Here is a 24042-nt window from a genome sequence, read left to right on the forward strand (position 1 = left end):
CATTTCGCAGTAAAACGAATGTGCAGAATTGATACTTCGTACATAAGAGTTTCCACTGAACACTTCATGAAAATGGACCTTCCCTAGATTGAGGTGTTCTCTCTGTTGGAACCTGTCCACCATCAGACTCCTCAACAACAGACTCATTCAAGAACTCTTATTTTTGAATTGATTTTTTTTTCTCTCTGTATTTCACAGTCAGTTTGTTTACAGTTCTTTATTTACATTGAGTACGGTTTTTTTTTTTGCACCTCCAATAAGTGGTAATTCTGCCTCGCCCACAGGAAAAAGAACCTCAGGGTTGTATGTGATGTCATATATGAACTGACAATAAATCTGAAATGCTGGCAGAACCCAGCGGGTCAAGCAACATCTTTGGAAACAGAATACATTTCAGATCAAAGAATCTTAAGCTGAAAGGGTACAGAAGAGAGTCGCGGGGATGAAGCCAGGACTGGACTGCTTCAGGTTGGATAGGCTGTAACTGTTTTATAAAAACATGAGAGGTGTACATAGTAACAGTCTTTTCCCTGGGTAGGGGAGTCTAAAAGTGAGGGAGGAAATATCTAAAATGGGATCTGAGGGATGTTTATTTTCACAAAGACAGTGGGGGTTTTTCTTTCTTTGGCTTGGCTTCGCGGACGAAGATTTATGGAGGGGTAAATGTCCATGTCAGCTGCAGCCTTGTTTGTGGTTATGTGGAAATAAAACACAAAGATCTGCAGACACCGTTGAAGTAAAAAAACATTGCTGGAAAAACTCAAACTGTGCACTGTCCATAACCAATGTTTTGGGCTTGAGGCCTTCATCAAGGTGTGGAAAAATGTAAGCATGCACCTGAGGGGGGGGGGGAATGCGGTGGGAGGTGCACAGTCCCACAGCCAGGAGGTAATGACTGGATAAGGGAGGGAGAACACACCAGCAAAAACGGGGAGGGGGTTGACTCTGTGAATGGAGAAGGAAGGGGGAGGAGGGCTGGAGGAAAGGCAGAGGGATGGGGAAGAGAGGGAGAACGGGGAGTAGGCTCACAGAAACCGGAGAAGTCATTGTTGATGCTATTGGTTGGAGAGTGCCGGGGAAAATTGTGTGGTTCCTCCAATTTACAAGTGTTCTTGATTTGACAGATGAATGGTGACGGCACTGACGGAGCCGCTGTAGCGGCCTCATTGCTGCTGGTGTGGATCCGGTGGGAGTAAGGAGCGGACTTGCAGCACTCGCACGGAGTCCAGTCGCCCAGTCAACTGCTGTTGGTTCCGCACGGGCTTTGAACTGCCTGTTGAGGGAGTTGATGATGGTTTTAGTTGATCCCGCAACCACAGGTCTACACCCACGATGGCGGTCCGGGCATCAGGAGATCAGATAGGTGAGCGACCAGGGCGTTGGGAGCTCAGATGGGTGGGCATTTGGGGCTCCAGGAGATTGGATGGGCTGGCATTCTGGTCATCAGGAGTTTGGATGGTTGGATGGTCTGGGCATGGGGAGCTTGGATGGGCAGGTGCTTGGGATGTCAGGAGATCGGATGGGCAGGTGTTTGAGGCCAAAAAAATGGTGATGGACTTTTACAGGAGCAAAGAAAAACACGAATTTTGGGTCGACTACTACACGGTATCGACTGTTACACGAGTAACATCGCTGAATCAGATTCACCATCTCTGATTCGACATACACCAAGAATCCACCTGCGCAGAAATTCAGACGTAGAAGGTATATTTACACAGGTTAGAGGGATCTCGTTTGTGTTTCTTTTGTTTTATTTCAAGACTTAACTCAACAAAGCAGGGACTGGCTGGGATTTGACGGAAAGGATTATTGGCTAGGAATACAAACCCCAAGAAGCGAGAATTGGGAGGAATACGTACATTTGTGGAACTTAATTTATGGACTAGGTTAATATCGGACTAATTGCCAGAGTGAAATTGCCCGAGGAAAGCGGATTCGTGACTGGATTCGAGTTCTCCTCTGCCCCATGTCAAAGAACTTCTGAAATATTCCAGCAATTCAAATGCAATTGAAAAGAAACGTGTTAATTCTCTCAAATTCACTTCCTGATAGGCAAAAAAAAACCCCGGTTATTGCAATGTTAAATCTCGGCAAGGAACTAAAATAACAACAGCAGAGAGGGGCTGCACATTTTAAAAGAATCTAATTGGCGACCTTTTATTAGAAACACCTTTAGTCTTTGTGGCAGTCAATAATCTGAGGGCTAAAAACAAATGGAAAGGAAAATGTAAGTGGCGAGAAATGTCCCGGCCCTCAGCCAGGCTGGGATTTTAACCATTTTCCACTAAAATCGGACGAAGTCCTTCAGAAGCTGCTTTCTGTGGGAGAAGGGCATATGGAGGGGAAGTAGCAAATGGTGTGGTCCTTTGGGAATTTTAATGGACCACAGGTTTTATTCTCCAAATAAAAGTGAAGTGAATGTTACGGTAAAAAGCTGCATGGGTTGAAGTAATTCAGTCAAATATTCGAAACTAACAGGGAATACTGTCTGTAAAAACACAACGCTGGAGAAACTCAGCAGGTCAAACCGTGTCCTCTATATAGCAAGAGTAAAGATATCTCACCAATGCTTCGGGCTTGAGAAACGTTGGTGAGATATCTTTATCTTCGCTATATGAAGAACACGGTTTGACCTGCTGAGTTGTGTTTTAACTTCAACCACAGTGACAGTGTTTCACTTAGGGAATACTATCTCTCTCTGACTCTCCTCTTCATGTTGCAATTTTGACTGCCCAGTTTGTAATTTTAAAGTATTCAGAATCTACTTGAGCGGTTTGCTTTGCAGAACAGATCAGATCTGAATAATAAAAGAGAAATGTAATATTACAAGAAATTGCCTTTATTAGCATGAGAAAGAGAAGTAAATCACCTTGTAGACAAGGTGGTAAGGGCTCAAGCCCGAATTGTCAGTGATGTATGTTACATAACTGTATTTATACATTATGTATGTTACATATCTGTTACATAAAGGATACGGTTTCTCCAGCATTTTGTGTTTTTATAATCACACCAACGTATTTATTGGACTGTGTCAGTTTTCATCTTGCTGTGTTGAGATACGAACAGTTCCACAGTCCGGTCTTCAGACTCGGATATGATTGCACAAAAAACCCCCGAGTTGATTGTCAGAGAAAGGGCGAATAATTCTGTCCTTGGTGATCTCCACAGTTTGGTGTTCTCATCGAACCTGAATTTAATGCAGACTTACAATTTTGCTCGTTTCGCTTGATCGTGCACTTCAGCTCAGAACTTTGCCCTGAATTAATAAGTGCACGGCACCTCGAAATGAACGTAGATCGAAACCAAGATGAAAAGTCAAATGTTAGAAAGATCCGGCAGCAATTCTGGAATGCGAAAACCTAGTTTCCGTAGGATCGTTGATCCGAAAAGTTAAATCACTTGAACACAGATGCTGCAGGGTTGCAGGATTTTCTCATTGCAGCATTTGCAATTTTTCGTATTTTACCCCATTTAAGTGGCCCTGATTTAGATGTTTGTTTTATACTATTACCCTCTTTACCGAACCATTTAAGCCGAATAAACAAAGTTCAAGATCTGAAGGTTCAAGATCTGCACAGAAATCAGGATTGATCCACTGAAAACTGTAAATGCCTTATCAGATCTGCTCATTATAACATATAAATGTCTCATCCAACCAATGCAAGTCAGATCTCTAAGTAGCAAGAGTCCTATTAACGGGGAAGAGAGTATCTTCCGCAAACTTCACTGAAGGTGGGGGGTGCGGGCGGGAAAATGTTGCTTCAACTTGCAACAGAAGCGCGCAGGTTACCCGCCTGCTGACGCGCATGCGCGAGGCTGGCGCTCCGCCCCCCCCGCGCACGTGCGCGAGGGAGAGGCTGGCGCTATAAAAGAGGCGGGAAAGCAGCTTCTGCTGGGGAGACGGCGGCGGCTGAGGGAGAGAGGAGTAGGAGGGGGGCGGCTGAGGGAGAGAGGAGTAGGAGGGGGCGGCTGAGGGAGAGAGGAGTAGGAGGGGGGCGGCTGAGGGAGAGAGGAGTAGGAGGGGGGCGGCTGAGGGAGAGAGGAGTAGGAGGGGGCGGCTGAGGGAGAGAGGAGTAGGAGGGGGGCGGCTGAGGGAGAGAGGAGTAGGAGGGGGGCGGCTGAGGGAGAGAGGAGTAGGAGGGGGGCGGCTGAGGGAGAGAGGAGTAGGAGGGGGGCGGCTGAGGGAGAGAGGAGTAGGAGGGGGGCGGCTGAGGGAGAGAGGAGTAGGAGGGGGGCGGCTGAGGGAGAGAGGAGGAGGAGGAGGGGGGCGGCTGAGGGAGAGAGGAGTAGGAGGGGGGTGGCTGAGGGAGAGAGGAGTAGGAGGGGGGCGGCTGAGGGAGAGAGGAGGAGTAGGAGGGGGGCGGCTGAGGGAGAGAGGAGGAAGAGGAGGAGGGGGGCGGCTGAGGGAGAGAGGAGGAGGAGGAGGAGGGGGGCGGCTGAGGGAGAGAGGAGGAGGAGGAGGAGGGGGGCGGCTGAGGGAGAGAGGAGGAGGAGGGGGGCGGCTGAGGGAGAGAGGAGGAGGAGGAGGAGGGGGCGGCTGAGGGAGAGAGGAGGAGGAGGGGGGCGGCTGAGGGAGAGAGGAGGAGGAGGGGGGCGGCTGAGGGAGAGAGGAAGGAGAGAGGAGGAGGAGGAGGGGGGCGGCTGAGGGGGAGAGAGGAGGAGGGGGGCGGCTGAGGGAGAGAGGAGGAGGAGGGGGGGCGTCTGAGGGAGAGAGGAGGAGGAGGGGGGCGGCTGAGGGAGAAAGGAGGAGGAGGGGGGCGGCTGAGGGAGAGAGGAGGAGGAGGGGGGCGGCTGAGGGAGAGAGGAGGAGGAGGAGGGGGGCGGCTGAGGGAGAGAGGAGGAGGAGGGGGGCGGCTGAGGGAGAGCGGAGGAGGGGGGCGGCTGAGGGAGAGAGGAGGAGGAGGGGGCGGCTGAGGGAGAGCGGAGGAGGGGGGCGGCTGAGGGAGAGAGGAGGAGGAGGGGGGCGGCTGAGGGAGAGAGGAGGAGGAGGGGGGCGGCTGAGGGAGAGAGGAGGAGGAGGGGGGCGGCTGCGGGAGAGGAGGAGGAGGGGGCGGCTGCGGGAGAGGAGGAGGAGGGGGCGGCTGAGGGAGAGAGGAGGAGGAGGGGGCGGCTGAGGGAGAGAGGAGTAGGAGGGGGGGCGGCTGAGGGAGAGAGGAGTAGGAGGGGGGCGGCTGAGGGAGAGAGAGGAGGGGAGGGAGAGAGAGGAGGTGAAGGGGCGGCTGAGGGACAGAGGAGGGGAGGGGGCGGCTGAGGGGGGGCCAGGTGCAGGAGGAGGCGGTCGTTGCCCCCCCGGCCTGGGCCTGCAGGCGGCCCCATGCAGAGCGAGCCCCGGGACGCAGCAGGGATGTCCTGCAGCCGTTTCCATGTGAAGCTGGTGGACGAGCAGCCGCCCGACTACGTCGCCTCTCCCTTCAGCGGGGAGGATGAGCAGGGTCGCTTTCATCGGTTCGAGTACCAGGGCCCGGGCGGCAGCGACTTCCCGAGCTGCGACCCCCTCCGCCCCGACACCCTGTTCCAGGCGTACGACAGCCACACCAAGACCTTCGGGCACAACACGGTGGACAGGGTGCCCCGCATCGACTTCTACCGCAATACAGGGAGCTTCAGTGGCATCAAAATCAGCAGGCCGTCCCTGGCGGATCTTCACGAGGATCTGAAGGTGGTGAGGGCGAGGTCACTCGCTGCTAATCGTGTTCACGCTGCATTAAACGGCGAGCTCTGAGGCCCCTGCCCCCGCCCCCGAGGTTGGGGCACAAAATCAAGTCTGAGGACCCTGAAAGTTCTTGGGAGTTTTGTTGTCCGTCCTTGGCTGAGACGTCAAAATTAGGCTCCTTGAGTTGGGTGCAAAATAAGATTTTGTGCAGGGGGGTGGGGGGTAAGAAAAGTTATCTTGCAACGGAGCTACTGAAAGAGATAAATTAAATTATCACATCAATTATGGGCAAGTTTTTACCTTGCTAGATGGAAGCATTTTTTTGTGTAAAGGAGGACTGATGCCTGGGCTGATTATTTACTCCCTGGTGCTCTACTTGTAACTGACAGGTGGTGGAAGAGCAGAAATTGCAGATGATGGAATCTGGTGCCCCTGCAACTTATTTGTTATGGCTGCTCCCCTTTCTGTTTCCAAAATCCTTGACTCTCCAATGGATCCATCTAATCTGGGGCTAGAATGTATTCACTATGTGATGGAAAATTCTTCTGAGAGAAGGCTACCATCTCCCTTAATTGGCATTTCCTTATTCGGAAACCGAGTCCCCTAATTCAACATTTCCTCAGTAAGGAGAAAATCATCTCAACGTGTGCCTTGCCAGGCCATCTCAGAATCTCATCTCTTGAGATAGGGAGCTGAAAGGCTATGGAGTGAAACGAAAGCCAGGATGGAAAATCCTTGCTGAAAGATCAAGAAAAAGGTTTTGGTAGCTGTACAGGGTGGAGCAAATTAATGGCAGTGGTTTTAGATGATCTTCAGTTTATTGAGGGGATCTGGCAGCAATATATTGGAATAGAAATAAAAATGGTATCAATAAAAATTGTAGCAAATGAATTGAGTGATGTTTTAGAGGTGGAAATGGTTGAGATTACAATGGAGTTAATAGTTAAGCACAGTCTTTTGAATGGTCTTAAAGATTTTTGATGGAGCAAATTTCGGCATAACCCAGAGTAGATACAAGACTTGGCTGTACATTTTGTGCTGGAGACGTTTTCCATGTTGTTTCTGGATAAGGTATTTGGTTGCCAAAAGTGGAGATGCTGTATTCTTTGAATGATCTTTAATTTAGACTCTCAGCATTTAGCTGAGAAATATAAAGGAACAAAGGATGATGGAGGAGTTGGAAGAGAAATGTGTATGGATGATTCTCGGGATAACAATTAGAAAGTTAATTGGGGAATGGTTCCTAGCTAGCTGGAAGATATTATAACAAGGAAGAGCCATTCAAGACTATTTTGCTAGACTTTGATTTTGTTCTTTTCAATAGAATTGCTTCATAATGAGGGGAAAATAGCATAAACAGTCTGCATGTGGTATGTATTTTGTTCCTTGATTGTTTCCTATGCTAATCTTGGATCATAGTTCAGTGAGATAATGTAAAATGTGGTTTGGAGGATGTAACAATGCTTGGGATGAGAAATTTAATGCTGTATAACATCAGTGGTATCTAAATGTTGGTAACCCTTTACTTCTTATAGATGCTGTGTGACCTGCTAAGTTTCTCCAGCACATTTGTATACAGGGCAGACCTCGTTTCCCTTGCAGCCATACTTCTGTCCAAAAGAATCTCGTCACTGAGTCTGTGGTGGGTTTTGCCTGGCAAAGATTCAATCCCTAATTGTCAAGCATTGATAGGAAACCAGGAAGGTGTTCACAGCACAGATGTCTAAGAGTCTAAGTTCAGAAAACCACTAAAATTAGTGGTGTGTAGGGGGTGCAACTGCTGGAGAGGTTACGTACAACGAAGAGACACACACTATGGGAGTGAATTCAATACTGATTTATTGTGCCAAGAGCTCTACTTATAAAGGGCTCAGAAGCCCATCTCTGATGTCATCATGCCACCTGACTTGTAGCATTACGATCCGCTTCCTGGGATTGGTCATTTAGTGCTACCCGGGGAGCGGCCAATCATTGAGCCCCTCCCATCCCCAGGTGTGGCTATTTCCTTAGCTCCACCCGATTGGCTACCACCGACCAGCCCATTGGAGTGGGGCGCTGCAGCCGCGTGCTGCTGAGTCGAGCGCTGACTTTGAAGAGCGTAGCCCATCTCGGCTGGCTGTGTAGGTTGTGGGTTCCTGGTGTCAGGTCGCTGCTTTGTGTGTGGTGCATTCAGCAGCCTCCTACGTGACACCCCCCCCCCCCTCTCCAGAATTGGCGTTTGGAGAGGCCTTGTGCTTGGGAGGCCTGCCCCTTCAACATGGAGGTGGGTCATGGATCGGGTGGTCAGAATCAAGGAATGCCGGCTTGAGCTGGTCCAGGGTGAAAGTCTCATTTCTATCCCCAATATCCAAAAGATGTGTTATATAAGTTTGTATGGGCCTTCGTAAGCTCTCTGTAGTGGGGGGTCTGTTCCCCACATCTGACAAATACATATTTACAAGTCTCAAGTTCTTTAGGTACAAATGTCTTCTGAGAGCTGTGCAGCTTTGGCTGTGTTGGGGTGAGTGTGCCAAGGCGGCCCCAGGGAAATTGTCCCCAGTGTCTTTGGCAGCCAGGAATTCCCCCAGAATCACTAATGGTGCGCTGTACACCATTTCGGCTGCAGAAACCTCTAGGCCCTCTTTAGGAATGGCTCGGATCTCCAGGAGTACCCACGGGAGCTCATCCACCCAGTTACGGCCAATGAGTCTGACCATGAGAGCTGCTTTAAGGTATCGATGGAATCGCTCCACCCAACCATTGGCCTGAGGGTGGTAAGCTGTGGTATGATGGAGCTGAGTACCCAGAGATTAGCGAGATTAGACCAGAGGCCGGAGGTAAATTGGGACCCCCTGTTATATGCTCTGGAACCTTGAACCTAGCCACCCAGTTGTGCAGGAGGTCCCTGGCACACTTTTCCGTAGGGGGTCTCAGTCAAAGGGATGGCTTCCAGCCATCTGGTTGACCTGTCTACTAGGGCCAGTAAGTAGCGTGCGCCTCTGGATATTTGTTAGGGGGCCCACCAGATCCACGTGGAAGTAGCTGAAACTGCTTCGTGGCGGTTTAAATGATTGTGGGGGGGCTTTAGTGTGGGTATGGAATTTCGAGGTCTGGCACGGTGTACAATTCCTGGCCCACTGGCTGACCTTTTTGCGGAGGCCATGCCAGACTAGCAACCATTTTGATGGTTGTTTTGATGACAGGGTGTGCTAGGTTGTGTATGGCCTCGAAAATGTGCCCCCTCCAGGTAGTAGGAATGATGGGATGAGGCTTACCCGTAGACGTGTCGCACAGGATGGTCTGCTCCCCAGGGCCAAGCTGTACGTCCTCCAACTGGAGGCTGGTAATCACAGTGCGATATGTGTTGATGTCCTTGTTCGCAGCCAGAGCCTTGTAGTCAATGCTAGATGTTGAAATGTGTACCTGCCTGTAATGTGGGACGTGAAAAGGCATTGACCACCACATTGGATTTTCTTGCAATATACTGAAAATATCAGTAGAAGATTCTGAAATATATGAAATGTGCCAATGTTGACTACCTGACCATGGGTTAGAAGCCTTGATGAAGGCAAAAGTGAAGGGCTTGTGGTATGTAAAAATTTGAAACTTCTTGCCCTCAAGGAAGTATCTAAAATGTCTGATTGCCAGAACAATGTCATAAGTTAGTTGTCTATCAAAAGCTCTATATTTCACTTCAGGCACCTGCAAATGTCTTCTGAAAAATGCAAGGGGTTGCCAGGGTCCACTCACCCAATGTTCTAAGACTCCCCACTACTGCTGTGTCAAGTCAGAAGCGTCCACTGTGAGAGCGGTGGGGACATCAGCTTTAGGGTGCATCAGGAGGGCCGCATTAACTGGGGCATCTTTTGTTGCCTGGAAAGCATTGGATGCCTTTTGGTTCCATGAAATCGTTGTCTTCTTACCAGTCATAAGGGAGAATAAAGGTTTCATGGTATGAGCCACCCCTGGCAGGAATCTGTAGTAAAAATTCACCTTGCTGGCAAATTCTTGTAGTCCCCTTAGTGTTGTAGGCTTGGGGAATGGCTGAACGGCCTCTTCCTTGTCGGGTAGTGGTTTATCTCTATGGCAGACGATCCTGTGACCTAAAAAGTCAATTGAGTCTTTGCTGAACTGGCATTTTGCTGGATTAATTGTCAGGCCAAACTCACTCAATCTGTGGGACCACTGTCTGATGTGAGCGACGTGTTCGGCACAGTCATGGCTTGCAATCAGAATGTCATCGAGGTAGATGAACACACTTCAAATTCTTGCCCTCAGCATTCATAAGCCTTTGAAAGGTCTGTGCACCATTTTTAGGCCAAAAGGCATTCTGAGGAATTCCAACAGCCCAAATGGTGTAATAATGGCAGTCTTTGCGATATCCTCAGGGTGGATGGGGATTGTTGATTTTGGAAAATATCTATGCTCCCTTCAGGTTTGTGGAATATAGGGGACAGGGTATCTATCTGGCTTCATTTAACTGGTGGTAGTCCCCACATGGTCTCTGACCTCCACCCCCCCCTGATGCTTTAGGGACCATTTGGGGGTGGTGGTGGGGGGAAGGCCAGGGACTGTTGGAGCGGTGGACAATACTGATTTCCTCTATTTAAAAAAAAACCACCTACTTGGCGAGGTGGAGTTTATCTGGCGGGAGGTGGCATGCTCTGGCGTGAAGTGGGGGGCCTTTAGTGAAGATATGATTGCCTTACCCCGTGTTCGGGCTCAGTGGAGTTAAAAGTGCGGCATTGCGTTGGAGGGGAACTCGGCTAGAATCTTGGTGAACTCATTGCTTGGACTTGCCACTGAGTGTAGGTGGGGAGTTTGGTGCCTTCCATTGCAAGGTCTTTTTGTGTTCTAACTGGTGGCCCTTGATGTTGACTAGGAGGGAGTTGGCCCTCAGGAAGTCCATCCTGAGGAGAGGCTGGTGGACATCTGCTAAGTGAAGCAGTGATTGCTGAAATGGAGGCGGATAGTATGGGTGCCGTGTCTGCATTGAAGAGTTATTGACAGCTCGTATCCCGCCTCCAATGCCTTCCAGTGGCATGTGTCGTAGATGGAAGGATGTTGACCAGGAAGCATCGGCCTGATACTGTATCCCGGACGTGGAGAAGGCTGATGTGTAGGGCAGCCACTAAAGACAGCCGGCGTTGGCATTTCCTGGGAACCTGCAGGGTGAATGGCATTGGTGGGCCTCAGCACCCCATCACTGATGGTAGAAACATTACGGCTCACTGGGGTTTGCAGGCTTAGAGGAAGACTTGCTGAGTGGTCTGTTGAGTGGCCTCCTGGTAGGCCGATGTTGACGAGAAGAGCCCATGTGGTCTAACAAAACGCAGGTGCTGCTTTTTTCCGCCCAGAGCAGGTCGGCTCTGGCGGCAATCTTTCTGGGGTCCGCAAAGTCCTCTTCAGCTATGATGTCCTCGGGTAACCTCTCCATGAAAATTTGCTCGAATAGAGCACAAGGAGTATGGCCCTGACCCCTAAACAATCCATGTGTTGCAGATGAGTGGCATGCTCATGCCGTGAAAGCCTGAAAGCTTAGTTAGTATCTCCTTGATGGCCTGATACTTCCCTTATTCTGGAGGAAGTCTGTAAGTTGAGCAGTCATGTCCTGTTTGAGGGTATCGACCACATAATAGAAGCTGGTATTGTTGACTGATGTTCCGCATGGTGAACTGCACCTCGGCTTGTTGGAACCACACCTGTGGCTGTGATAGCTTTAATGAGACTGCGTTGATTCAGGCTGGTCGCTCATTCTTTGGGTCCATGATGCTGGTTGCGACTGTTGGCATTATGATCCGCTTTCTGGAATTGGTCATTTAGTGCTACCCAGGAGCCCCCCCATCCCCGGGTGTGGCTGTTTCCTTAGCTCCACCTGACTGGCTGCCACTGGCCAGCCCATTGAAGTGGGGCGTTGCAGCCGCGTGCTGCTGAGTTGAGCACTGACTTCAAAGCGTGTAGCCCTTCTCGGCTGGCTGTGTAGGCCGCAGGCTCCTGGTGTTGGGTCGCCGTTTTGGGCGTGGTGCGTTTGGCCGCTCGCTACGGGTGGTACCTTTTGGGAAGTTTGGACATCAGTGTTTGCATATGTGGATCTTAAAAGTTCTTTGGTTTTCCTGCTATGATTACTTTGTAGAAGAATGCATTGTGCATCTGTAACATTTGTGGTAATGTTTCTTGTCAGGCAGCAAACCACATACTAATTTTTGCAGCTTTGCCTGTGGCCAGTGACCACTGAACAAATGAATTAGTGAATTTTCTTTGGATTAAGGATTTATTAACCAATTAATATCTAACCAAATAATTGAATTGTTATTTTTCATGCTTTTGCCCATCTTTTGTGTACAGAGCCCTTTAATTCCTGCTGAATGTGCAATCCTGAAAAGAACCCACGCAGGTCAATACTTATTTCCTGAAGTTGATGCAGAACTTGTGCGATGCAGCGAAGTTTCTCATGCTGCTTAATATTGCCATTCAAGTTGGGAGATGCTAATCTGTGAGAAATCCAGGCATGATCTCCACAAAGCCTAGAGAAGCTGAGGAAATACCAGACCAAGCTAGAGGCCCAGAAGAACTCTTTAGATAATCATCAAATTTGACAAGATATGGATACAATTATGGGCAGCAAAGATTAGCCAGGAAGAATTGAGGACATCAACATGTCTTCCCTGATGAAGTTGGTGCATTCTCTTCTTGCTTTGAACCAAATTGATGAGTTAATGTCACTCATCTTGACTGCCTTATGAGCACCTGTACCCCAGATCACTGTTGCAAATGTCAGGTCAGCCTTCCTGAAAGTGAACCATGAAAATCATCTGGTCTGGCCATGCCTTGAACCCACACAAACCAGCTGCCAGGACTATTTGCACATATTTGGCCTCTCCCTGCCATAAGATGAAGTTACCACCTGCTCTAAGATCCACTATTATTTCCAGTGCCAAAGAAAAACAAGACGTGCCTCAATAACTATCTGACATCCATCATCTTGCAATGCTTCAAAGGGCAGGTCATGGCCCACATCAACTCCAACTCCAGCATTCCAGCCAACCTTAATCCACTACAATTTAATTGCTATCTTAACAGGTGCCATCTCCCTGCCAAGCTCTCTGCCATGAGGCACCTGGATTACAAGGACACCCATGCTAGATTCCTATTAATTGAAAGCCTGCTGATGCTGGGGTCAAGTGCAGTGGACAAATGTGCTTGAGAAACTCAGTGGGTCACGCAGCATCCGTAGGAAGTCGAGGAAGATTCAAGAATCCTTTTTTGTGTAAAATTATATGAAATTGCCTTTTGCCTGCAATAAGGTAAACAAAGAGTCACCATTAGTGTCGCTTACAGTACAAGAGAAAGAGAAGGAAAAGACAGTCCCTTCAGAGATATTGAGTGTCCGTTGATTCACCTCCAGGACTCCCACAGCCGCAGAAACTCCTATTTGATCCATTGGCAACCTGAGCTCCAGATCTAAACCTCTGACATGATCAGGAAACCTTCAGTGCCTAAGGCCCTTTGGGAACCTTTCTTCCGAAGGAATGGTAACCAAAGGATAACCAACATTTTAGGCTTGACCCTTCTTCAGGATTTTGAAGGGGATAACTGTAGAGATGGTGAATCAATTTGTCATCTTGCAAAAAACAAATCCCAGGTTCTCGATCAGTTCTCACATCTGGAAAAATAGCAAGTGTTGCCCTACTATTCAAGGAAGGTGAGCGTACTTGACAGTTGCCTAACATCAATGGTAGAGAAAATACTAGGGTCTGTTGTTTAAGTTGTGGTAACGGGCCAATTAGAAAATATTAGGTTAGAGCAACGTTGATATGGGTTTATGAAAGAAATTGTGTTTGACAAACATGTTGGAATTTTGAAGTTGAAACTACCAGCATAGCAAAGAGTAACCTTTCAGAGATGTCTTTGGATTTTCAAAGGCCTTTAGATTTCCACAAAATTATTAAATAAAATGGAAGAGTTTGATACTGAAATTATCTACTAGTGTGAAATAATAAATTAGGAATGAGCAGGTCATGATCAGATCAGGAGTCTGTGACGCATATAAAACATAGAAGAGTACGGTGCAGTATAGCCCCTTTGGCCCCACTCTATTTGAGTGAGGGGATCGTGTTTGCTTGTGTTGAGCGAGAACTGTGGGACGGATACAGGGAGATGGGTTAAGTAAGTGAGCAGTTGCAGTATACTGTAAAATGGAAAAAGGTGATTTTTACTTTGGTAGCAAACATCAGTTTTTGAATAGTACTGATGTTCAGAAGATCTTGTGTCCAAATTAATGAGAGAAAATGAAAAATGGACGTTATTTTGTCTGTATTGCAACTTCTCAATAAAATCAGAGCTGCCTTTGTCCGATTGTATAATATGCTGATGAGATATGACAGGAAATATCTTATACAACACTGATCCTTCTGTGTAAGGTTGGATGTCCTTGCAATGAGGGAATACTGTGAAGGTTTAGCAGATTGATTTCTGGAATGAGGGTTTATCAAATGAGGAGTGGCTAAGCATGCTGGACCTGTACTTTGAGCTCTTAAGAATGCAAAATTATCTCATTGAAATGTATGAAGTTCTTGTGGGGTTTGTTAGGGTGGATGCAGTAAGAGTTAGGGTGGGCTGTCTTGAACTGTGTCACTGGCTTAAAATAAAGGATCAGTCTTTTCATGCTAAAGGAGAAAATAATGTCTGTACTGGAAGGGAGGCAGAGCCTTGTAATTTTCCACCTAGGATGAACATTCACTGTTCAAGACAGATTGATGAATTTTTTTAGATAACGTGAAAATCGAGGATCATGAGGTTAGCACAGGACAATAGCACTGAGGTAAAAGATCCGCCGTGATCTTAATTTAGACATACAGCGTGGTAACAGGCCCTTCTGGCCCACAAGCTTGTGCCACCCAAATATCCCAATTAACCTTCAACCCCCAAACATTTTGAAGGGTGGGAGGAAACCTGGATCCATTCCAGTTCGCCTATCCTAGAAACTGGTCTATGGCCGATGCCATCTTACTGGATCTATTCAAAGCCTTGGGACACCTGGACAGCAAAGATGCAGACATCAGGATGCTCTTTATCAACTACAGTTCAACATTTAACACCATCATTCACTCAGACTGATCAGCATACTCCAAGACCTGGGAGTTAACACTCCACTGTGTAATTGGATCAAGGATTTCCTTACCTCCAGACCACAATCGGTGAAGATTTGTAAAAACTTTTCCTTCACAATCTCCATCAGTACTGTTGCACCACATGGCTATATTCTTAGTCCCCTGCTATACTTTACATCTATGACTGTATAGCTCAGCTTGACAATAACACGATCTACAAATTTTCTGATGATACCACAGAAGTGGGTTGTATAAAGGAAGGGAACAAATCAGTATACAGGATGGAGATTGAATACTTGGCTGAATGGTGCACCAACAACCTTGCACTCAATAATACCAAAACTAAGGAGCTGATTGTTGACTTCAGGAAAGGAAAGCCAGAGGTACACAATCCAGTGATTATTGGGGGATTGGAGGTGGAGTAAACTTAGATTCTTGAGAGTCACTATCTCTGAGAATCTTTCCTGGACCCAATATACCAATGGTATCATGAAGAAACCACATTAGCACCTCTACTTCCTCAGGAGTTTGTGATGTTTGGTATGACACCAGGAACCTGGCAAATTTCTAGAGGTGTAGTGGAAGGTGTGCTGACCGGCTGCATCACGGTCTGGTAGGGGGACACCAAAACTCTTGAGTGGACCCAGCCCAAGACATCACAGGCAAAACCCTCCCCACTACTGAGTACATCTACTGGGAATACTGCCATCAGGACAACAGCAATCATCAAAGATCCACACACCCAGTGTGTGCTCTGTTCTCCATGCTGCCGTTAGGAAAGAGGTGTAGGTACCACAAGACTCTCACCATCAGGTTCAGGAACAGCTGCTACCCCTTCACCATCAGCCTCCACATGACAAACAGACTTGTTTAAGGGCTCTTATTTGTGCACTTTATTGATTTTTCTTGTTCTCTGTATTGCACAGTCAGTTTACATTCATTATCTATTTACAGTACTTTTATTTGTTTATTTTTTACACTACAATTTTTTTGGAACTACCAAATCCTGCTGTGCCTGCAGGAAAAAGGAATCTCAGGGTTGTGTGTGATGTCATGTATGTACTCTGACAATCAATCTGAAATCTAAATGTCTGTCTCCGCCGCTATAGTCCTTGGGTCTTCAAATGAACACATGGATAACAAGAGCCTAATATCATCAGACATTTGCTCTAAAAAGAGCTGCTCGAATAACATATTGGGCCTTTCACCAGCTGCCAGGAACAGCATTTCATCCATAGTTCTGAAGGGACGCGGTCTCCCAATGCATCGAAATGTAGTAGTTTGGCTGTCCTTTCCCTATGGGATATACACGTAATAAAAGTCCTTTTTAAAGTGTCATGTTTGCTGGCATGTGGTGGATCCTGTAGGAAGTTGTCGACCCTCTTAGCGAAGGCCTGGTCCAGGGCACTGACAAGATGGTAATAGCGAGTGGTGTCCAATTCGACTTTGCGAAGGTTAAATTATGCTTCAGCCTGTTGGAACCACAGTTCAGGCTCAGCTGTCCAAAAAGGTTGTAGTTTCACAGCAACAGCTGCAGAGTCCATGTTTGTCCAAAATTATGTTTTTGGACATGTCGGGGTCACCAATTGTAGCCACTGGAATCACAGTGGACCTGATGAAATAACCACACAAGGCATTTTTAGAGTGAATCAAATAGATTTACTCTTCATCAACCGCGCAACCTTTTAAAAGCTTGAATTGCGTGCTTGAGGCACACTGACGTTATCAAGCACTGACGTCAGATGGCTGGTTCGATGCCTTCTGGGAGTTGTAGGGCTGCCATGGCACCATTACAAAAGGATATATTTGGAAATTGACACCTTTTGGACCTTGAGTAAATTCCCTTTTAATAATTGAATATCATTATACATTTCAATGTTCTGATTAATAAATCTATTATTCTGCTGTAGGATATTGTATCCGTTCCTGGTACAGTGGAAGGTGTTGCCAATGGTGCAGTAAGTGATGAAGAAGGAAGAAAGGCTCCAGAAAATGAATTAGTGAGGTTTGGATGGGTCAAAGGTGTACTGGTAAGGAAATCCTGCTTTGCAACCTGTTTATTTCTATTGAAATATTACAATGGAAAGTTTAACGGACACAAGGAATAGGGGCAGGGGTCAGCCATCTGGCCTGCCCCATTCAATAAGATCATGGCTGATCTATCTGGACTTGGCTAAACCTCAACTGCCTTTTTCCCCATAACTTTTAATTCCCTGACTATACAAAAATCTATCTGTCTTAATTATATTTAATGAGACAGCCTCAACTAATTGGTCAGATTAACTACTCTCTGGAAAAAGCTGTTTCTCATAATCTGTGGCCTAAATGTACTCCCCTGAATCTTGAAGCTGTGTCCTCTCGTTCCATTCTAATCTACTTTGTATTTGTTTAAAAATAAAGTGTATGGTTACGCGGGATTTGTAATTACATTCTTTCCATGTTGCATTACAATGCATTCAGATAAAACTGAATGAGCCAAATTCATTTCTGACTGTAACCTCTAAGGGAGCCCCGAGTTATAGGAAAGGAGGCTGTTTCTAAAATAAAGTTCTGTATCATAATTATCCATAAGGTGAAGACACATTATCAGCACACGTGGCAATTATCCCAAGTTGGAAAAGTATTTTATTTACTATTTTTTTCACATAAATTCTGTGAAAGTTGATTTTATTCTGTATCTCAAATTTTTTTAGTGGTGATTTGGAAGTTCTGTAAAGGTGAATATCTGTTAACTCATGGATGTAGCATAGGGGTTTCTAATGTTGAAAACTGTAATAGTTTCACAATGTTTGCTATTCAGGTAGAAATTCAAAATTATTTCTTGTATCACTGTTTAGTGGTGAATTTGTTGTTTGTTTTGTTGCAAAATTTGTAATAATTAGATGATGTAACTTTTTTTCAGCTGCCTTAGCAGAAACTAAACAAGGAGTTTAAAGGAACAGGAAAATTTGCATTTCTGGTGGGGGGGGTGTGAATAAGTTTCTCCTACTGTCTTTGAATATTATTGGTTAAGTTCTAAATACAGGAAGAAGTGCAAAATGGCCAAACTCTGGGAAAAAATATGATTTGCAAAAATAGTTTTTAATGTTAATAACAAGCAAGATGTAGTCTAAAGTTCTCTGGTCCAAAAATGCAGCTGTTCCAACTTTTTATTTTGGATTCGTATGTATGGATGTTACATTTAAGCATGGGAGCTAATTAATATCTTTTGTATTGTAGGTGCGGTGTATGTTGAATATATGGGGTGTGATGCTTTTTATTCGACTATCATGGATAGTTGGTCAGGCTGGAATAGGTATGTTTGCATCTTTTTTAATTGATGCTGTAAAGTATTCAGAAACCTGCCACTTTTTAATTTCATGCAAAATGTAAATTATATCAGCAATTCTCTCCATAGAAGTGACTGAAATGATTGTTTGTCCCCTGTTTGTGTATAACACTGAGCTGGGCTCCTAAGCCGGTGTGAATCAGGCAATTTGTCTATCATAATCCCATAGTCTTCCATGTGAAAGAGTTACAGTTGCTCATCTAAATATTAAAATGTTTTGAAATCTCTAATTCCACCAATCCTTGGGCAAAGTTCCAGATTTAAACCACTTTTTGTTGGGGGGGGGGGGGATGATATCATAATTTTGTATATCTGCAGGTCACTTATTTAGACCTTCACATTCCAAAGAAGGTAGACCCAGAGCATCCTCATAACTGAAGAGGTCCAGCCTAGGAAATATCCTCGTGAATCTCCTTTGCACGTCCAGTATTTTTCCAACAAAATTACAAGTGGAACTGCACATATTATTTCACCTGTGACCTGAATAATGATCAAGTTGGTTATACCACATTAAATGCCTTGACTAATATTTCTTCTTCTTTGGCTTGGCTTCGCGGACGAAGATTTATGGAGGGGTAAATGTCCACGTCAGCTGCAGACTCGTTTGTGGCTGACAAGTCCGATGCGGGACTAATACCCAGACAAATAATAAAGGGAAGAACACTACTACAGACGTAGAGCTGCTGCTTCACACCTCTAGCCCTCTTGTGCTCTGTGTGGTCATGGTCACGTGGGGTAGAAACAGGCCTCTGCCCAACTTGCCCGTGTCAACCAAGATGTTCCACGAACACTTGTCCTACCTGTCTGCATTTGGCCCATATTCCTCTAAACCCATCCTATCCATGTAAATCCATTTTTTTCCCCCTTAAACATTGCAAAAGTATGTCTCAACCACCTCCAAGAAGTGCTATGGTGTATTTTCTAGCCTTGTTAGTTCCTGCAAAGTGCATCACATCACAATTTTCAAAAATTGACTTCTATCTGCCATTGTTCTTCCTGTCAGGTGATCAATACTGTTTCATGGCTGAAAATAGCCCTCACTATCAACAGCATTGCCATTCTTCATGATTGAATTTTCTCATTGTACCTTCTCCATTTACACTTAATTTGTCAATGGATTATAAATGAATAGCAGAAGTCCCTGCACTGATTCCCAATCACAGTCCTACATTCACAAAAACTACCATCAATCATCACCTGTTGCCTCCTATCACCAGGCCAGTTTTATATCCAAGTTACTAAATTGCTCAGGATTCCATGGACTCTGTTTTTGGATTAAGTGCCCCACGTCAAAGGCTATTGTGATGTTGATGTAAACTCTATCAACGACACTACTCACATCAACTAGTCTTAGCAATGAAAATAAGGGACTGGATTGGAATTGACTCACTCAGTTACTCTTGCTAATCAGATGCAAATGAATTTTGAGCAATCTGATAATGAATCATTTTTACTGTTCTCCATTTGTTTACTACTTTCTTGTATGTGTGATATGTGCATGAAATGGTTACTTTGGACAGCGAGCCACATACCCTTAATAAATATTTGTTTATTCCTTTTATTTTTGGTTTATTATCTGATGTAAGATGTGTTCATAGTCTAAAGTATAAATACTTAGTTCATAATTTCTTATAAGCATAGTCGCAAAATCCTCCTGAAAGGAAGTCCAACTTAAACTTTCACAATGGGGTGAGCAGAAGGTTGGGAACAAGTAGTTGATCTTCTTGATGAAGAATATTCTGGAGACCATTATCATATCACCTCAGTTTTAGATGACAACAATAATTGGTTGTCGCTACAAATAATTATTGTGTATATTTTCTAAACCCCCTGAATGCTTTTTCTCAAAAAGGCAGTCCAAACATACAAATTTATATGGATGAGATAGAATGTCTTGGGATAGAATATTTGCCTAGAAGGTTGAATGAGATTTTTTTTTTTCAAGATCTAAAATCTTGTAGACCTTAAAATCCAGTTTGAATTTTCAGAAACAGATATTCAATCTCTGATACGCATAGCATTTTACAGATTATACTAGTGGTCTTTAATTGAGACTTGAGTTCAGTGAACACAAAATACATGGATTGCTTTCTTAATTCAGAATAACTTTTTAAATTCATTGCTGACAGGTCTTGGAATTGTTATTATCCTTCTGGCTACTGTAGTTACATCAATTACTGGGTTGTCAACTTCTGCTATATCAACAAATGGATGTGTTCGTGGAGGTAATGATTTTGGCTTTTCTTGGGTCAACAGACTGCAGTACCAATTATGGTAGGTGTATTGTCTCTTGGCAGCATTTTACCAAATCTAAATAGTACAAGGGCACCAGATCAAAATTATGATTTATTAGTATTAACAATGCTGCCCAGATGACAATTGTTAAAGTCTATTTCTAGTCCGAGCATGGTACTCTCCAAGGATGAAACCAGCTTCACTCATTGGTACGTTGCAGGTACTCTATTCAAAAACTAATTTTTTGGTACATTTCAGGTATTTACTCAAAAATGAGAAAAGCATGGATTTCCTTTATTTGTTGGTACATTTCAGGTGCCCAAGGATGACAATAATATGGATTCTTTATCATTTTTAAGACATTTCTGGTTCAGCTACCAGCATTAACCAAAGGAATGAATTTCTGCATAGATCACAAGGTATGAGAGGGACTTAATATCTTTTTGGGATTCTTTGCAGGTCTTGGTGTGATCGTCATTTGCCTAAGTACAGTGGTAACTGTCTTAACAGGTATTTCTATGTCTGCCATTTGTACCAATGGAATTGTGCGAGGAGGTAATTTTCAAATTTTCTTGTACTACTCAGTAAAATTTGTGTGAAACTAAATGGATGTAAAGGGAAAATTGGTTAATCTATTTCTGTTCTGTCAATCATGCTTCCATCATAGCTGATATCAAAATTACCATTTCATTTCCATCAATAGAAATCATTTAAAAATTTTTTTTATAGGAGAGTGCATTTTTTGATTCTGATATTTACATAAAAAGAAGTCAAACCATGGTTACGTTCCCTTTGCATTGATTGACAATCCTTGACCAATTAAATAAAGATGTCGTAGAGTAAATGTGTGGAACCACCTTAGTGTTCAGATTTATCAACTTCAAATATGTAAAGGTTCCATTATTGTCATGTGATACTACATTAAGAATGTAACATACATGAAATTCTTTAACTTTGTCTACTGTGAGGAAGACAGAGTAGCCCCCCACCCCCCACGGAATCGAGGCCCTAGCGAGGATCAAATGTGACCCCTGGTTGTAAATATGTCTTCACATCAAATTAATATAGAAAATTTTAATTTTACAAATGGACTAAAGGATTCTATCCAGAAAATTGGTTGGGGATTACTTGTGTAAAGCACAAACTACTGACATCTCATTTTTAATCTTAAGTTTAAGAATTGGGTAAGATTAAGTAATTCCAACTTTAAACGCTCTCACCCATGATAAAATGTCAGCAAAGGGAGAGTAACAGGCCCTTCTGGCCCATGACAGTAACAGGCCCTTCTGGCCCATGACAGTAACAGGCCCTTCTGGCCCATGACAGTAACAGGCCCTTCTGGCCCATGACAGTAACAGGCCCTTCTGGCCCATGACAGTAACAGGCCCTCTGGCCCATGACAGTAACAGGCCCTTCTGGCCCATGACAGTAACAGGCCCTTCTGGCCCATGACAGTAACAGGCCCTTCTGACCCATGACAGTAACAGGCCCTTCTGGCCCATGACAGTAACAGGCCCTTCTGGCTCATGAGCCCCAGTTAACCTACAGCCCCTGTACGTGTTGAAGGTTGGGAGGAAACTGGATCACCTTGAGAAAACCCACGCAGATATGAGAAGAACATAAATCTCCTCACAGACAGTAATGGATTTGAACCCAGGTCGCTGGCGCTGTAATAGCTTTTGCTAACAGCTATGCTATCTGTGCCACCCTCCGGTATCTAAGTTTCTTTAAAAGGTAATCCACCATATACCGAGAGTCCTGCTTTAGTATCCTGTCCTTAATAAATTTAATGAATGGAAATTTCCCTAGGCACCACATAAGTGGAAATTGGCAATCTTAGGGATGGTACAAAATTAATTTGATCATCATGGCTGTTTGGATTGGACTTTGACAGTTGCTGGAAAAATTGAAACCAGTGGCTAGGGAACGGAGATTGAGGACTTGAGTGAATGCCCTCATCCTCTTCTAATGTTTCCCTATACTGCCATAAAGCAGTCATGACCCTTCCATGTTGTAATGGTATGGATTATACGTACTCATTGGCTGGTAAAGGCTCGGGCTGGCTCGCCCCCTGATGACTCTCACCCCTGTGACCCAGGCCATAAAGGTCGAGCCACCTCTCCCATCCCTGCACTTCCCTTGGATCCGGGCCAGCTCAAGTCTTATGTACAATAAAGCCTATTGTTCCCCTCAGTCTTTGTCCTTGTGGTTATTGGGGCAATTGGTAGGGTCCAACACATGTGATGACATGACACCTTGGTTATTGAACAGCATAGTCAAGCTACACTGGTTTTTGCAGGTAGATCTGAATACATTTAAAAATTTTTGCCCTAATGTAAATACGTGCCAGGCTTTTAAGAGTATAAAATACAGGAGAAGAGCTAGGGTAGAAAACCTTTCTTCCTATTTTACTGTTCAATAAGATAATTGCTCTTCTGTGCCTTCCTACATTTGTCCCTTTTTCCTTGATTCCTTTACTATCCAAGAAATTGTCTAGATTAATGGCATTCGACATGAGGCGAAATCAAAATAATCTACAGATGCTGGGGGTCTAGTACAGTACACAAAATTGCTGGAGAAACACAGCAGGCCATGCAACATCCATAGAAAGTAAAAGGTTGTTTCTATGTCAGGCATCAGCCTTTCTTCAAGAGTGGCAGGACATCAATGGACTTGCAGCTACTGGAAAGAGAACTTCAAATATTTTCAGTCCTGATTGAAGTCATTTTTGGCTCATTCTTCATAACGGACTCAACCCCCACTCACATTCTGAGCCTGTTTTTTTTTGCTTTGAACTCCCAGTCATAGGAATGACCAGGCAATGGCTTGACAGATATGCATTTTCCATGAAAATTCTTATTGGACATGTTTGTTCCAATCAGCCTAATTTAATGGGGCCATAGCCTTATCCCAGAAACTGGTCATTGCATCGAAGAGGATTTTTTTGTAACAGTCCTTGTACTGGAGGATGAGTGTGGATGGACATGTGATGGAAGTTTTAGTGGGGATAAGCTTTAAGATAGTTGTGGGTAAGGTCGAGACTGATTCTTGGGTGAAAGTGCTAAATTTATGGGAGGAAAATTACCAGAGTATTGGGCAAAAAGACAGCTGCAGATAAATGAGGCCTTTGAGGGATATAAAGGAAGTAGGAGGGAGTTTAAACAGGGAATTGAGGGCTAAAAAGGGCCATGAAATGTCCTTGGCAAGTAGGATAAGGGAGAATCTCAAGACATTTTGAACATGTATGAGGAGGATCCAGTCAAGAAAAAAAGATGGTATTCATTATGGTGAAGGCCATGGATGATGGTGAGATCAGGGAGGGATATGTTGATATTCTAGGGCAAGTTAATATTAAGGTGTTGTGCATCTTGAAGTGGATCAAGGTGGATGTCTCCAGGGCCTAGTGGAATGTATTTCAGGATGGTGGGGAAATTATTAGAGAAGATTCTTTGGGCAGGATTTACTCACATTTGCAAAGAGATGGTCAGCATGGCTTCATGTGGAGGAGGCCATGTGTCTCAGATTTGGTACCTGAGGGGTTGGAAGGTTGTGTGGGGAGGGAAGAGCTGACTGGGGAGTCTCGGGCAGGGGAAGGTGTGGCTGGTGGTGGGATTGTGCTAAAGTTGGAAATGTGGGAGGATAGATTATGTGTCAGATGTGGGGGCGGGGGATATTGGATGTGGAAAGTGAGGACCAGAGGAATTCTTCCTTGTTCAGCTGGGGGGAATGGAGGATGA

At 45.1% G+C, this 24042-nt stretch overlaps 1 protein-coding gene across 2 annotated transcripts in view; it reads left to right on the top strand.

The window, feature by feature from the left end:
* Window positions 1–5256: 5256 nt before the first annotated feature.
* slc12a1 (solute carrier family 12 member 1) overlaps window positions 5257–24042 on the top strand; it is a 93543-nt gene continuing 74757 nt past the window's right edge. Inside the window, exons 1-4 of one of the 2 annotated variants that reach the window (XM_069902832.1) lie at window positions 5257–5662; window positions 16653–16772; window positions 17962–18037; window positions 20765–20860. In XM_069902832.1, the coding sequence (XP_069758933.1) occupies window positions 5315–5662; window positions 16653–16772; window positions 17962–18037; window positions 20765–20860 (640 nt within the window). In that variant the 5' untranslated portion in view covers window positions 5257–5314. The remainder of the gene's footprint in view (window positions 5663–16652; window positions 16773–17961; window positions 18038–20764; window positions 20861–24042) is intronic. The other variant, XM_069902833.1, reaches the window with a different exon arrangement.

This window comes from Narcine bancroftii, chromosome 11 (genome assembly GCF_036971445.1).
Source record: "Narcine bancroftii isolate sNarBan1 chromosome 11, sNarBan1.hap1, whole genome shotgun sequence".
Lineage (NCBI taxonomy): Eukaryota > Metazoa > Chordata > Chondrichthyes > Torpediniformes > Narcinidae > Narcine > Narcine bancroftii.